This window comes from Sapajus apella, unplaced genomic scaffold, assembly GCF_009761245.1.
Source record: "Sapajus apella isolate SASKATOON/1434 unplaced genomic scaffold, GSC_monkey_1.0 scaffold38, whole genome shotgun sequence".
In the NCBI taxonomy this organism is placed as follows: Eukaryota; Metazoa; Chordata; class Mammalia; order Primates; family Cebidae; genus Sapajus; species Sapajus apella.
In genome coordinates this window covers 5592747-5609137 of record NW_022436978.1, presented here as the reverse complement: position 1 = coordinate 5609137, position 16391 = coordinate 5592747, and the positions used below count along the sequence as shown (strand labels likewise).

At 39.1% G+C, this 16391-nt stretch overlaps 1 protein-coding gene across 2 annotated transcripts in view; it reads right to left on the bottom strand.

Annotated features, from left to right (window-relative positions):
• PAK2 (p21 (RAC1) activated kinase 2) overlaps window positions 1-16391 on the bottom strand; it is an 84848-nt gene that overhangs the window by 10698 nt on the left and 57759 nt on the right. For both annotated transcript variants that reach the window (XM_032298143.1, XM_032298144.1), the window contains exons 5-12: window positions 15502-15533; window positions 14267-14374; window positions 12555-12687; window positions 9817-9880; window positions 8123-8171; window positions 7527-7639; window positions 6120-6237; window positions 1879-1978 (exon numbers count right to left, since the gene is read on the bottom strand). In XM_032298143.1, the coding sequence (XP_032154034.1) occupies window positions 1879-1978; window positions 6120-6237; window positions 7527-7639; window positions 8123-8171; window positions 9817-9880; window positions 12555-12687; window positions 14267-14374; window positions 15502-15533 (717 nt within the window). The remainder of the gene's footprint in view (window positions 1-1878; window positions 1979-6119; window positions 6238-7526; window positions 7640-8122; window positions 8172-9816; window positions 9881-12554; window positions 12688-14266; window positions 14375-15501; window positions 15534-16391) is intronic.

The window sequence follows — 16391 nt, the reverse complement described above, 5'->3', positions numbered from 1 at the left end:
AAAAAAAAAAAAGTCATCCAAAACCTTGATTCAATTTTATGTGTACTCACCAAAAATGTATGAGAGCTTCCCTGTTAAGTTTACTTAAAAATATGCAATCATGGTTGGGCGCGGTGGCACACGCCTGTAATCCCAGCATTTTGGGAGGCTGAGACAGGTGGTTTACAAGGTCAGGTGTTCAAGATCAGTCTGACCAACATGGTGAAACCCTGTCTTTACTAAAAATACAAAAAAATTAGCCAAGCGTGGTGGCATGCACCTGTAATGCCAGCTACTCAGGAGGCTGAGGCAGGAGAACTGCTTGAACACGGGAGGCAGAGGTTGCAGTGAGCCAAGATCGCACCACTGCACTACAGCTTGGGTGACAGAGAGACTCTGTCTCAAAAACACCAAAAAAAAAAAAAAACCAATCATAGCCGGGCATGGTAGCTCATGCCTGTAATCCCAGCACCTTGGGAGGTCAAGGTGGGAGGATCACCTGAGGTTGGGAGTTCGCAACCAGCCTGGATCAACATGGATCTACTAAAAACAAAAAAATTAGCCCGGCATGGTGGCAGGTGCCTATAATCCCAGCTACTCGTGAGGCTTCGACAGGAGAATCGCTTGAACCCAGGTGGCAGAGGTTGCAGTTAGGTGAGATTATGCCATTGCACTCCAGCCTGGGCAACAAGAGCAAAACTCCATCACACATATGCACATATGCAATCCTATATTCTGACGATATGATTGAATAACTTTTTTTTTTTTGAGACAGAGTTTTGCTCTGTGGCCCAGGCTGGAGTACAGTGGCATGATCTCAGGCTCACTGCAACCTCTACCTCCCACGTTCAAGGGATTCTCCTGCCTCAGCCTCCTTGAGTAGCTGTGATTACAGGCATGTACCACCATGCCTGGCTAATTTTTGTATTTTTAGTAGAGATGGGGTTTCGCCATGTTGGCCAGGCTGGTCTCAAGCTCCTAACCTCAGGTGATCCACTTGCCTCAGCCTCCAAAAGTAATGGGATTCCAGGCATGAGACACCATGCCCAGCTGTGACTGAATAACTTTTGGAGTATGTAGTTAAAAAAAAGAGATGTTAAAAAAGGAACCAAACCCTATAGAAGAACAGAAGAAAAGTTTTTGATCTCTTGATGCAAGAAATGCCTTGAATTTTATAGAGTTTGAGAGACCTCAGTAAGGGTTCCTGAATCCTTCAGCGGGCTAGTTCTCAGAGCCAAGTAGAGATTATAGCCAGCAGAGGAGAGAGGCTTGGGACTTTTTTTTCATAACTCTACCATGTCTGATACAGAAGATAATTAGACAAAGTGATTCAAATGGGATTAATTTCCCTTGTCATCACTGGGATCAGGGTCACATACCTCTCTTCTCTGAATAGGCCATGCAGTACAAAACTTAAAGGCTGAACAACGTGAGAAAACTACTGTAACAGATGGCAGAAACAAACTCAAGTTTATCTCTGTAAGACAGCATCAACATTACGACACTCCCAGACACTACTCCTTAGCACTTTACATTTTAATCCTCCAAAGAATTCTCTGAAATAGACATATTTCCACACCAACAGATTAAGTAACTTGGCCAAAATTATTCAGAAAATAGTAGCAGATATGCTAATTAAACCTTGGCTGTCCAGTTCAGAGTCCATATTCTTTCTTTACCACTAGATAAGACACTACTTAATAATGTCCTTACTAGTCCTTTCTCTGGCACTGATTAGTTAAAACCCTCAGAGTATCACTCAGTTTTCAAAGGTCTCACCTCTTCCTATAGTAAATCATTATTAATCCGTGCATTGCTCAAGAAAAGTTTTTAATTAAACAAAAGGCAGAACATTCTAATAAATAGCAAATAATTATTAATTGTGCAATTGTTACTCACTAAGTTTAACTGATCCTTCCATTCCCAAAAGTACATTGTCACTTTTGATATCTCTGTGGATCACTTGATTAGCATGTAAAAACTCCAATGCCTGTAAACACTGAACAGAAGAAAAACACCTATTAATGAAATAGTCCCTGAAAAGACACAAGGAAGTTCACATGCAGTAGTTATGGCCTGAGTACTGCTTCTAGTACCCAGCAGAAGACCCTCCAATATTTTTATTTACAAAGAAAAAAAAACCCTCTCTTATATACAAAGTTATGAAAAGCAATTAGATCCCCTACTACCCTCTGATCTTATTCAGAGACATTGTTTGGCTGAATCTGTATTTCTTGCCTCTTGGCCAGGTGAGGTAGGCAGATCACTTGAGGTCAAAAGTTTGAGACCAGCCGGGCCAACATGGTAAAACCCCGTCTCGACTAAAAAATACAAAAATTAGCTAGGTGTGGCCGGGGGCACTTTGGGAGATCCCCTGAGTTCAGTTTAGTTCGAGACCGGCCTGGCCAACATGGCAAAATCCTGTGTCTGCTAAAAATACAAAAAAATTAGCTGGGTATGGTGGTGCACGCCTATAAGCCCAGCTACTCGGAAGGCTGAAGTAGCAGAATCGCTTGAACCCGGGAGGCAGAGTTTGCAGTGAGCCAAGATTGCACCACTGCACTCCAACCTGAGTGACAGAGCAAGACTTGGTCTTTAAAAAAAAAAAAAGGCCGGGCACGGTGGCTCAAGCCTGTAATCCCAGCACTTTGGGAGGCAGAGGCGGGTGGATCACGAGGTCAAGAGATCGAGACCATCCTGGTCAACATGGTGAAACCCTGTCTCTACTAAAAATACAAAAAATTAGCTGGGCATGGTGGCGTGTGCCTGTAATCCCAGCTACTCAGGAGGCTGAGGCAGGAGAATTGCCTGAACCCAGGAGGCGGAGGTTGCGGTGAGCCGAGATCGCGCCATTGCACTCCAGCCTGGGTAACAAGAGCGAAACTCCGTCTCAAAAAAAAAAAAAAATTATTGCCTCTTTCAGGTTTAAATGCCTAAAGATATACAACACTTGGTAAACACGCACAGGCTCTTCAGAAATCATTTCAACAGGCTGAGTGCAGTGGCTCACACCTGTAATCCCAGCACTTTGGGAGACTGAGGTGGGCAGATCACAAAGTTCAAGAACAGCCTGAGCAACGTGGTGAAACTCCATCTCTTATTAAAAATACAAAAAAATTTATCTGGGTGTGGTGGTGACTGCCTGTAATCCCAGCTACTTAAGGGGCTGAGGCAGGTGAATTGCTTGAGCCTGGGAGGCAGAGGTTGCAGTGAGTCAAGATCGTGCCACTGGACTCCAGCCTGGACAACAGAGTAAGACCCTCTGTCTCAAAAAAAAAAAACAAAAAGAAAGAAAGAAAAAAGAAAAAAATATATGTGTATCATTTCAATAGCAATGAAAACACACCTGTGATCACTCCCATTTGAATATGAGATACTCAGAAGGCTAATCGACGTTGAGCCACTGAGAATTGGGTAAAATTTTGGGTGGCCTGGTTCCATTTAGCTGTTCACCAGAGATAAGATGTTCTCCTATGCTGGATTTTATATTAAGCTGTATCTACAACTTGGACATGAATGATTAAAGAATAACTTTCCTCTTACGCCATATTTCAGAAAGCACTGAATCACAAAGTGAGGATAAACTCCTCCCTTCCTTAAAACTGAGAATGAGATGACATTTTAAAAATCTGCTTATGGCTGGGCGCAGTGGCTCATGCTTGTAATCCCAGCACTTTGGGAGGCCGAGGTGGGGGGATCACTTGAGGTTGAGAGTCCGAGACCAGCCTGACCAACATGAAGAAACCCTGTCTCTACTAAAAATACAAAAAATTAGCCAGGCAATGGTGGCACATGCCTGTAATCCTAGCTACTCAGGAGGCTGAGGTAGGAGAATCACTTGAGCCCGGGAGGCGGAGGTTGCAGTGAGCCAAGATCATGCCATTGCACTCCAGCCTGGGCAACAAGAGTGAAACTCCGTCTCAAAAATAGTAACAGTAATAATCTGCTTACTCTGGTGTTTTTGAAAATAAACTAAGGGTATAAGTTAGCTGTGCTTTTATTTCTTACTCCCATCAGAGTAGAATAAAGTCTGTACAACTAAAAATCTCATCCAAAATCTTCTAGTAGTCATTCAAGGAAAAACAGACAAATTGGGTATTAACATATTACATTTATCAGGCAATAATCAGATTCAAAGCTCCAGAAAAATACTTGTACAAACAAATAGAAACAAACTTGTTACAATTAAAAAGTTCTGGCACACAAAAGCAAACCCAAGTGAATGGTAATTAGAGGAACTCCCAAAATTAATTTTTGTATCAGAAATGTATTAGAAACAACAAAATTAAGTATAAATGGGTAAATTCTTGTTTTTTTTTTTTTCTTTATCAGCTTTTCAGTGACCAAGCATCCATTGTTAAGGAATATCATATTTTACTAATATTCCATTCAAGAGTTACTTTCTCCCTTAAACCAAAGAGTTACTGTTCTACAACTCAGAATTAAAATTTTTGAAGAATATTTTTAACACCTTAATGAAAGATGGAAAAGGGAAATATATATGTATTGTCCTTACATGAACAAAGTTTGTAAATCACTTATGTGTTACTGAAGAACTGTTGAAAGCCAAATCACAGAAAACACAATATAGACTTATAAATTAAAATTTTGCCCTTTGTGACAGTGATTCCTATGTTATTAGAGATTTCAATGACAATAAGCAAATCATTAGCTCAAATCTCATCTGTAGAAAAAGCTTAGATATAGGTGGAAAAACGAAGGCTTAATTTGGCTTAAATTGGCAACTTGGCAGAATCCTACCGGCTTAAGCTAACAGTATGTCTAGATATTCATTAATATAAAGAAATGACCAGTTTTATCACCATTAGTGAAATCAGTGAAGGCAGACACAGATTTATTAATACTTAAGGTTATTATGTGTCACACTGGAGATAGTTCTAGTTTCCACTACTGAGTGGTGTATTTCTTTCTTTTTTTTTTTTTTCAGAGACAGAGTCTCACTCTGTCGCCAGGCTGGAGTACAGCGGTGCGATCTCGGCTCACTGCAATCTCCACCTCCTGGGTTCAAGTGATTCTCCTGCCTCAGCCTTCTGAGTAGCTGGGACTACAAGCTCCCACCACCATGCCCAGCTAATTTTTCTATTTTCAGTAGAGATGTGGTTTCACCATGTTGGCCTGGATGGTCTCAATCTCTTGACCTCGTAATCTGTCTGCCTTGGCCTCCCAAAATTCTGTGCTGGGATTACAGACACGAGCCACCATGCCTGGCCTTGTTTTTTTTTTTTTGAGACGGAGTCTCGCTCTGTCACCAGGCTAAAGTGCAATGGTGTAATCTTGGCTCACTGCAACCTCCACATCCCTGGCTCAAGCAATTCTCCTGCCTCAGCCTCCCAAGTAGCTGGGATTACATGCCCAGCTAATTTTTGTATTTCTAGTAGAGATGGCATTTCGCTATGTTGGCCACGCTGGTCTTGAACTCCTAACCTCAGGCAATCCACCCTCCCAAAGTGCTGGGATTACAGGCATGAGCCACTGCTTTCAGCTGAGAGGTGTATTTCTAATGGTATGCCTTTTTAACCTCGAAAGTGTCCTGTTTGGATAGTAAATGATCATCATCACTTTACCAGAATTTCCCTATGAATTTAGGTCTTCAAAGGTCCACAATTCATTCCCAAATTCTTTTTTTTTTTTTTTTTTTTGAGACGGAGTCTTTCTCTCTCACTCAGGCTGGAGTGCAGTGGCGCGATCTTGGTTCACTGCAACCTCCATCTCCCAGGTTCAAGAGATTCTCCTGCCTCAGCCTTCTGCGTAGCTGGGACTGTAAGTGTGTGCCACCATGCCCAGCTAATTTTTTGTATTTTTACTAGAGAAAGGGTTTCAGCATGTTAGCCAGGATGGTCTCAATCTCCTGTCTTGTGATCCACCTGCCTTGGCCTCCCAAAGTGTTGGGATTACAGGCGTGAGCCACCATGCCCAGCCCCCAAATTATCTCATATCTGAAGGAAAGGGCTGAAATGCTTGTGTAGAATGAAATGGTATGAAGATGGAGTAACTTGCAGAGAATGTGTACAGAGAAAGCACTTCCCACAATAACAATCACCTGTGCAGGAAAATTTCCATTTGCTCACTTCTTGCTAACCACATATTGCTCTAACATATCAAGTAGGAAGCAAACCTACCTCTCTGCATACAGCAGCAATCTGTGCTTCATCCATGCAGGTTTCTGTTACAACATCAGTAAGTGACCCACCAGCAAGGTACTCCATTACCACAAACAATTCATCTCCTACCAGGTAACTAAAAATAGAACATACCAAATAGTCACAGTTTTATTTTTTCTAAACACATGGTATTCTATGTTGAAAAATTCAGATATTAAACACCCTAATAATAAAACCAGAGAGCTGGTAGCTTGAGAGTTAGAAGAAACCTGGAAAGCTGCTATGTAACAGCACAGAAAAATAACTGAGGTTATGATCCTTAATCATTTTAAAGTTATAGTTTGCCCACAACTGTAGTTTGAGTATGCACATAGATCATTTGAGTAAAATAACCCTACAATATAGAAATTACTCGTCCTATTTTGGGTAAAGAGACAAAGGTTTGAAGAGGTTAAGTGACTCATCCAAGGTCACATAGCTATTAATAGTAAGTGACAGAACCAGAAACTGAAGCCAAGTATCAGTGATTCCAAAGCCCATGGCTTATCTTAACCACCATACTATGTTGACTTGAAATATTATTTTAAAAAGCAGGGAATTATACTTGAAAAGTTTATTTCTATGAACATGTTCCCCATAACTAGGACTAAAGTCTTGAAACATATTATTTTTCCTCATTGTAGACAAATTTAAATATGGAAGAAAATAACCTATAATCACCTCTATCTTCAATAAAACCATGGTTATCACTTTAAAGTAATCTTCTCTCATTTGTATATGTGACTGGTTTTTAAAAAGCAGCTATTATAATATACATCATTTTCTTTTCTTTTTTTGTGTGTGAGATGGAGTCTCATTCTGCTGCCCAGGCTGGAGTACACTGGTGTGATCTCAGCTCACTGCAACTTCGCCTCCTGGATTCAAGTGATTCTCCTTCCTCAGCCTCCTGAGTAGCTGGGATTAATGTGTGAGCCACTGCATCTGGCCAATATACATCATTTTCTATTCTTTTTGGTCTGTTAACATGAATTCCTAAGCTAAACGAGGTTTTGATAGACAAACAATTTGTCCATGAAGGACGGTATTTGAAATAAAAATTGATCTACAAGTTTTGACCAGTCCTCTCTGACAGTCAAAACATGAATCACAGCCAGCCACTCCTGGTTTTGCTTCAGGTCATTTGCAATGAATATAAACACCACCAGCTATGGCCCTCATGTAACTACCTTCTCTCACTTGCCAAGTGGTATCTTTGTAGAGAAAAGACCTTCTAAAACTGCAATATGCTATTTTTACTTCTCCTCTTCCTTCTTCAATCTTATTTGTCAGCACTGACAGTTTCTTCTAAAGTGGCTAACGCTCCAAACCACAGGATATAAAATATCTACACTTTTACCCCAATGTTTAAGAAATATTCATATTTACCTGTCCAAGAAGTTAACTATGTTGGGATTTTTTAATTCTTTCATCACCAGAATCTCATTAATGATCAATTCCTTCTTTGGCTGTTTCTGTAAATTAATCTGTTTGATAGCAACCTATAATAAAAACAGGATTGAAAAAAATCAGGCCTATGAATTCTCTTAGAAAATTACATTAACACCAGCCAGTTAATAATTTAATTTACGGTACATACATTGTATTACATAACACTATTACTCATAGGTAGTACTTTTACTTCGAAACTGCCAATGCACAATGCTTTGGAATGTATAGAGCCTAAACATTTTTAGATTTCTCTTGGAAGTTGATTAATACACCCACAGTCAGTCCAGCACTAAGAATTAATCCTCTTTTCACTTCAAGCTGATAAAACAATTGTTAAATATTTGCTTGTTTATGACATTAAACTCACAATTCTTTGTTCTCCTTAATGACAGAAGTGCTATAAAAATACATAGAGCAATTCTTACAACATGTTCAACTTAAAAGAGATTCCTATTGATGCTTCTCAGCTTTATCTAGTTTCCACCTATATGACAAAATAATGGTAACAGCCAGAAGTATGACAAAGTAGCTACCTCCTGTCCCAGTGCAACGTCAGTAGCAGTGAAAACTGTACCAGAAGCCCTATGGGAGAAAACACACAACCAGATTTATGGTTTATAAATCACTAGCATTTACAATATCCAAAGACTTTACACTTCAAGCAATTAAAAAAGAATTAAAGAACAGTTGAGACCTAACATGCTTAAAAGGAGTAAAAGCAAAAACATAAGGAAACGGGTGGGGGGAAAGAAAGAAGCACTCTTTATGCCCAAAACTTATGTCTGAAATATTTAAGACCTACAAAAATGTAGAGAAAAGAGAGCAAGAAAAAAATATATATAACATATACTTAAACACTTCCCTGTTTAAGATACCAAAAACTATAAATAATTTGAAGATTCTCATGTGCCCTTTCCAATAGCAGCCTCTTTCCACCCAAAGGTGATCTGTATTTGGTGTTTATCCTGTATTTGACATTCATCATTTCCACGCATTTCTCCATACTTTTAACTACAAAGGACACAGGTGTGTATCCCTATAAAATATACTTTGCCTACTTTTTAAATGTCATATAGTTTCATTTCACATATTATTCTGCAATTTGCTTTTGTTACTCAACACTGGATTTGTGATGGTCATCCATATGGATAGGCATTACTTGTTCATTAATGCTCAAAAATATTAAGATAACCTTCAATTCTCAAAAAAAACCCAAAAAAAATTAAAAAACAAAACAAACAAACAAAAAAAAAAACAAACCAGGGCTGAAATTGAATTTAGCTGTTAGAAAGAAATTCAGGTCTGGTGCTGTGGCTCACACCTGTAATCTTAACACTTTGCGAGGCCGAGGTTGCAGTGAGCCGAGACGGTGCCACTGCACTCAGCTTCAGTCCTCACTCTAAATTCACAGAATGCTTTCCAGAGTTTAATAACATTAAAAATTTAAAATGTTTATTTGCTTCCAAGCAACAGAAAAAAGTTTAGTCAGTATACTTAAAAAATAAACTACAGGCTGGGTGCGGTGGCTCACGCCTGTGATCCCAGCACTTTGAGGGGCCGAGGCAGGCGGATCATGAGGTCAAGAGATTGAAACCATCCTGGCCAACATGGTGAAACCCCGTCTCTACTAAAAATAGAAAAATTAGCTGGGTGTGATGGCGGGTGCCTGTAGTCCCAGCTACTTGGGAGGCTTAGGCAGGAGAATTGCTTGAACCCGGGAGGTGGAGGTTGCAGTGAGCTGAGATCGTGCCACTGTACTCCAGCCTGGCAACTGGGGACTGAGTGAGTCTCTGTGTCCAAAAAAAAAAAAAAAAAAAAAAGAAAAAAATACAAACTACGGCACAAAATCAGACCAATAGACTCAAAAGTCAATACTCAAGGACATGATTTAAATGTACCTTTTTAATTGCATATAATCCTGCAGTGAATATTCTTACTGTCTTTTAAATATATTTTATGGACAATTCTTCCCTCTAACTAATCCTTTACCATAAATGAGAAATGACATTTAAGAAAAAAAAAATGATATACAGTCACTGCTAACAACTAGTACAGTTTTTTAATAGCATCTAGAAATAACTGCATTATTTATTTACACAAATCCCCAAGGGTACCACTCACAGAATACTATAAGTGCTCAATGTCAGCAGGAAAAAGAAATATCATGCTATAAAGCCAAGAAATATCGAATATTGAATATTACGGTAATACAGTCACAAATACTTACCCTTGTCCAATTTTTTCATATCTTGTATATTTTTTCTTAGGGTCACCTATGCTCACAATAGTTCCTAGAATATACAAAAAGCTGGAAGCTCAGTCAAGCATTTTAAGTGTAAATTAATTTTGATATTATTATTCCTTTTGATAAACTCCACTTTTTTATATGTGGTTTTCAAACATAACACTAAGTTTCAAAAATAACGTGTTTCAAACACAAAACACTAAAGAAATATAAATACATAATAAAAGTTTAAAAGTATCAAAACCAAGAAGACACATTATTTCTATTAGGTTAGACCTCCTAACTAATCGTTTACTCAATAATGGTCACAGTTTGGAAAGACTGTACCAGTTTGCCAGAGATTAATTAGGTTCTCAATGTTCAGCTTTAGAATCAGGTAATCTCAAGAAAATTGACAAGCTGGTCACTCTACTTTCCTATAAGACTGAAATATATTAATAGATATATTTGAACATATCTATTAATAGAAAAGTTTAAAACTACTTAGTATTAGAAATAATAAGGGCTATCTAAAACCTAAATGGTCTTTCTGACTCTTCCAGTACATATATCATCTATCTGTCAATATATTTAGAAAACCACTTACTACCATAAAGATTATTATAATCTGACATAAACTAATCATATGTTTGTTTTAGGAAAGTTCAAAGTCACAAGAAACAAGTTTTAAACTTAGAAAGCTGGACATAAAATCATAACTTATAGTCTTATTACCAGTGGTCAAAATGTAAGAAAAACCAGACCAAACTTTCACTCACTCAAGGTAAAAAAGTATAGGACCATATCAAGGAAACACACATAAATAATTTTATGTAGGTATCCAACCTCAAGTCAATAAGCAAAGGAACAGGATCAACAATAAGAGACTAAGAGCAAAAAGATACCAAAAAGCCTGGGGATGTGATAGCTAAAGGTGACAATTGAATGATGACAATTAGGATTCTAGTTAATCTTTTTTTTTTTTTTAAGTAGCAGCTCTCCTACAAGAATTCTTATATGCCCATAGAGTAACAGAGTAGGCTCAGTGTGGTGGCTCATGCTTGAGGTCAGGAGTTTGAGACCAGCCTGGCCAACATGGTGGAACCCCATCTCTACTAAAAATACAAAAATTAGCTGGGCGTGGTGGTGGGCACCTGTAGTCCCAGATACTCGGGAGGCTGAGGCAGGAGAATCGCTTTAACCCGGGAGGCGGAGGTTGCCGTGAGCTGAGATTTTGCCATTGCACTCTAGCCTGGAGACAGAGTGAAACTGTCTCAAAAAAAAGAGTAAGAGTAAAAGCCAGGTTTATACTTGAAAGCACTGATAAATCAAAAGCAAATAAATCTAGAGCATATAAATGATTGTTTATTTAGAGACAGGGTCTCACTCTGTCACCCAGGCTGGAGTACGGTGCGCAATCACAGCTCACTACATCCTTGAACTCAAGCAATCCTCCTCCCTCAGGCTCCCAGTTAGCTGGGACTACAGATACGTACCACCATGCTTCGTTAATTTTTTTTTTTTTAAGGTAGAGACAGGGTCTCACTAAGTTGTATAGTTTGGCATTGAACTCCTAGACTCAAGCTATGCTATCTTGGCCAGCCAGTGTACTAAGATTACAGGTTTGAGCCACTATGCCCAGCCTAAATGTTTAAAACAATCCTTCCATAAAGTAATTTTCCTTGATCACTCTCGATTAATATTCTTTTAATTATTATTTTTGATTTATTATTATTGAGACTGAGTCTCACTCTGTCACTCAGGCTAAAGTGCAGTGGCACGATCTCGGCTTACTGTAATCTCTGACTCCCAGGTTCAAGCAATTCTCCTGCCTCAGCCCCACCAGTAGCTGGGATTATAGGTGTCTGCCATGATGCCTGGCTAATTTTTGTGTTTTTAGTAGAGACCGGGTTTTGCCATATTGGCCAGGCTGGTCTTGCTCCTGACTGCAAGTCCCTCAAGTGATCCACCCACCTTGGCCTCCCAAGGTGTTGGGGTTACAGGTGTGAGCCATAGCGCCCGGCCAGTAAGCATTCTTTGTATTTTTTGTTTGTTTGTTTTTGAGACGGAGTCTCGCTCTGTTGCCAGGCTGGAGTACAGTGGGATGATCTTGGCTCACTGCAAGCTCCGACTCCCAGGTTCAAGTGACTCTCCTGCCTTAGCCTCCCAAGTGGCTGGGACTACAGGCGTGCGCCACCATGGCCAGCTAGTTTTTGTGGTTTTAGTAGAGACGGGGTTTCACCATGTTGGCCAGGATGGTCTTGATCTCTTGACCTCATGATCCACCCACCTTGGCCCCTGCCAGTGCTAGGATTACGGGCGTGAGCCACCACACCTGGCCAGTAGCACAATCTTGGCTCACTGCAACCTCCACCTCCTGGGTTCAAGTGAGTCTCCTGCCTCAGCCTCCAAGTACCTGAAATTACAGGCACGTGCCACCACACTTGGCTAATTTTTGTATTTTTAGTAGAGATGGGGTTTTACCATGTTGGCTAGGCTGGTCTCGAATGCCTGACCTCAGGTGATCCGCCCGCCCCCAGCCTCGCAAAGTTCTGGGATTGCAGGTGTGAGGACAGCACCCAGTGACATCATTAGACTGTAACTGAAGCTATTGCTACTATAAGAAAACAATCTGTTTATACTTTAAGTCACAGTGCAAAGTGTAAGTTCAAATCCACCTGGGCCAAATGGTTTAAGAGCTGTTAACAATTTAACAACGATGTAAAATGTAGATAACATACTTAATTTCTCCATAATCTCTTCATCTGTCATCTTAGTCTTCTTTTTCTGTTTGTCTGAAGACTTGGCACCACCATCAACATTTGAATCACCAACTGGTGCAGGAACAGGGTCAATTACAGACCGTGTGTAAATCTGTGGAGACACAGTTCATTACTAAGGTTTGGGGAATAATGTTTTCAGATATTCTTACTGGCACACTATTCAGTTCTTTGATGTTTAACCTGAACTAAGTTCTCTTTTCCACTGTTCTAAATAATAAGAACACTATTTTCATATATAAGAGATGTGTAACTAAGAATAAATGTGAAACATTTTTCTTTGTCATAGCACATATACATTTGAAAAGTTGTCTAGCAAAACAGCAGGCCCATGAATGAAATTTAAGTATGTCAAGATCTAAAATGATGTAACAATGTATCAAAAAGCACAGTTTGTTTTTACTACAAATGTAATTAAAATGCAAAATAACAGAAACCTTGATGTTGAAAGAACTATTATTAATTCCCCCCAAAATTTTTACACAATTACAATGCCATTTCATTTCAAACAGCCAGGTCTAACAGCTAAAAAAAATGGAGTCCTCTGCCATCAGCTCAGCATCCAGAGGCAGTCCTCAGGGCTCTGCCTGCCTATGGTGCCATGAGCACATCCCACTCCCTGGCATAGCACCTTCCCCACACTCTACTTATATTAGTGCAGGGCGCAGAATGGAAATTGCAGTCATTCCTCTTTACTTGGCTCCATTTAAGGTCATCATTTAAAAAATTCTCTCTTACCTGGTTAGGAATTTCATTCTCAATTGCCTTTTGAATGACATCAAGGCTTTGAGAGAAGTGTAAAATGGGAGATTAAAATGCATAATCTGGGTAAGAGGAAAGATCTAAGTATTAGATTTAGTAGTTACCTACATTGAGATAAACAGAGAAAGCCTAGGAAACAGATGAACCCTTTGGAAAAGGTGTACTATAGAAAGAAAAAAGCCAGTGAGGTAAGTATGTTAACTTTTTTTTTTTTTTAAGTATTTTTAGTAGAGACGGGGTTTCACCGTGTTGGCCAGGCTGGTCTCGAACTCCTGACCTCAGGTGATCTGCCCGCCTTGGCCTCCCAAAGTGCTAGGATTACAGGTGTGAGCCACTGAGCCTGGCCAGTATGTTAACTTTTAAAGACACATCACATTTTAATCTTTAGAAAACTAGTTTTTGGTGAGTGTTCTTTGGGTATAGATCTCTCAGTATTCTTTGGTTACAGGTCTCTTAGTTCAACTTCCCCATACTAAACTATTTTAAACTTGAGGGCTTTTTTTTTTTTTTTTTTTTTTTTTTTGAGTCGGAGTTTCGCTCTTGTTACCCAGGTTGGAGTGCAATGGCGCAATCTCGGCTCACCGCAACCTCCGCCTCCTGGGTTCAGGCAAGTCTCCTGCCTCAGCCTCCTGAGTAGCTGGGATTACAGGCACGCGCCACCATGCCCAGCTGATTTTTTGTATTTTTAGTAGAGACGGGGTTTCACCATTTGACCAGGATGGTCTTGATCTCTTGACCTCGTGATCCACCCGCCTCGGCCTTCCAAAGTGCTGGGATTACAGGCGTGAGCCACTGCGCCCGGCCAACTTGAGGGCTTTTTAAAACCAATCACTGTAAGTCAAATACAGACTGCTGTTTTTTAAAACACACATGCACAAACACACAGCCTAGTTCACTGATCAAACACTCACTGATTTTGTATGATCTGGTCGTGGGGCAATAACAGGAGGAGCAGTTTCTTCATCATCGTCATCTTCCTCTGTCACTACTGCTGATGTTTCTGATGCCTTGGCATTCAACTGCATTTATTATGAGCAAAGTAAGAAAATCAAGTCAAATAGGCTTCTATGTGACTGTCTCCCTTTTTCAACATACTTCAAAAAGTTTACTTCCTTGATAGCTCATTTCAAAACCACTAAACCTCATTAGCTCATATTTATATAACTGAACAGAATTATAATCCAACATTACGAAAAAGCTTATGAAACATATATGGTGAATACCAAATATTTTAAATAAAGTACTATTTCCTCTAAGCATACATATACAATGCCCTGAACGTAAACAATATTATTTGTTAAGACCAAAATCAAAGATCCTCTAGGCTTTACATGTCAGAGTCATTTGGTGACATTTAAAATAGTCAGATTTGGCCAGGCGCAGTGGCTCACGCCTGTAATCCCAGCACTTTGGGAGGCCAAGGTGAGTGGATCACCTGAGGTCAAGACATGGTGAAATCCCATCTTTACTAAAAATACAAAAAAATTAGCTGGGCATGGTGGTGTACACCTGTAATCCCAGCTACTCGGGAGGCTAGGGCCGGAGAATCGCTTGAACCCAAGAGGCAGAGGTTGCAGTAAGCCAAGATCACATCACTGCACTCCAGCCTGGGCGACAGTGTGAGACTCTGTTTCAAAATAAATAAATAAAATATAATATAAAACTCCAGGAGACTGTTTCCTCCCAATTGAGGAACTGCAAATAAAACAGTAACTACTTCCAAGAAGTGACTGTGTTTATGTGATAACTTAGTTTTAGATGACTCTGAAGACTGACAAGTTTCAACTGTTCAGTACCTTTCCATAGTCTATATTCATTAAAATAGTAGCAGAAGAACTACAAGGTAGAGAAGAAAACATATGCTAGCAAGTTTTTTGTATTCACGCTTGTATATGTTAACATTATCAAAAGTAGCTAAACAGTTCTGAAGGTCATTACAAATTTTAGTTACATTAAGTATCATATCAAGGAATTTCTATTTAATATAGCTTCTTCAACTAATCAGTGGCTAGCTAAAAATACCTATTGAGTAGTTATTCACCTCTGATGGCTGTAATTTATTTTAGAAAGCAAAATAAAAACTGAGATTTGTCTTGGGTAACCTATATTAGAACAAGAGCTACAAGAAAAAATATCATTAACTTACTGCTGGTGTTCCAGAAGAGAAGCCATCTTTCTCTGAATATGAAACAAAACATAATGTTAGCAATTAGAGAAATAGCACTTTTATATGACAAAAGGAAAAAAATAAAATAGAGAAAGCAAAATGTTCTTAAACTGATTTCAAGTTGAATTAACTCTTGAGAAAAATGACAACACAAGTAGTCAAATAAGAATTTATATAAGATCGGCTGGGCACGGTGGCTCACGCCTGTAATCCCAGCACTTTGGGAGGCTGGGGTGGGTAGATCACGAGGTCAGGAGATTGAGACCATACTGGCCAATGTGGTGAAACCCCATTAAAAAAAAATTTATATAAGAGCAAGGTAATGAATCCGAAATCTAAATGAAACTATAAATTTACTAAAAATCAGTGATGAACTGATGGATGAATTGAACTGCATGTAAGTTATACCTCAACAAAGCTATCAAAATTTATTTGAAACTATACCTATCAACCAGTATTTATTAAAACTAAACAAATTTATTCATAAAGATACTTTTTCCAGAAAACTGCTGACTGAGGAACTTAATGAAACCATTAAGACAATGACAATTGTGGAAAGTAAAATTTTGACATCGTTTTGTTTTTCTTTTAAAAATGCCCAGAGACATATATATATATATATACACACACATACACATACATACACATAAACACATACACACTTGCACACAGGCACGTACACACACACACGTATGTGCACTAGATGAAAATAAGCTACTATTTTGTGGCCAATCATTGATTTTTCAAAAAAATTACTAATCTGCAGACTTACTGGTTGATACAAAAGTTCTAGGAACATGTCTGACCTTTTCCTAAGGGTGTACTAGACTAAACAAAAAAGGTCAAGATCACTTGCAAAAAGATTTCCA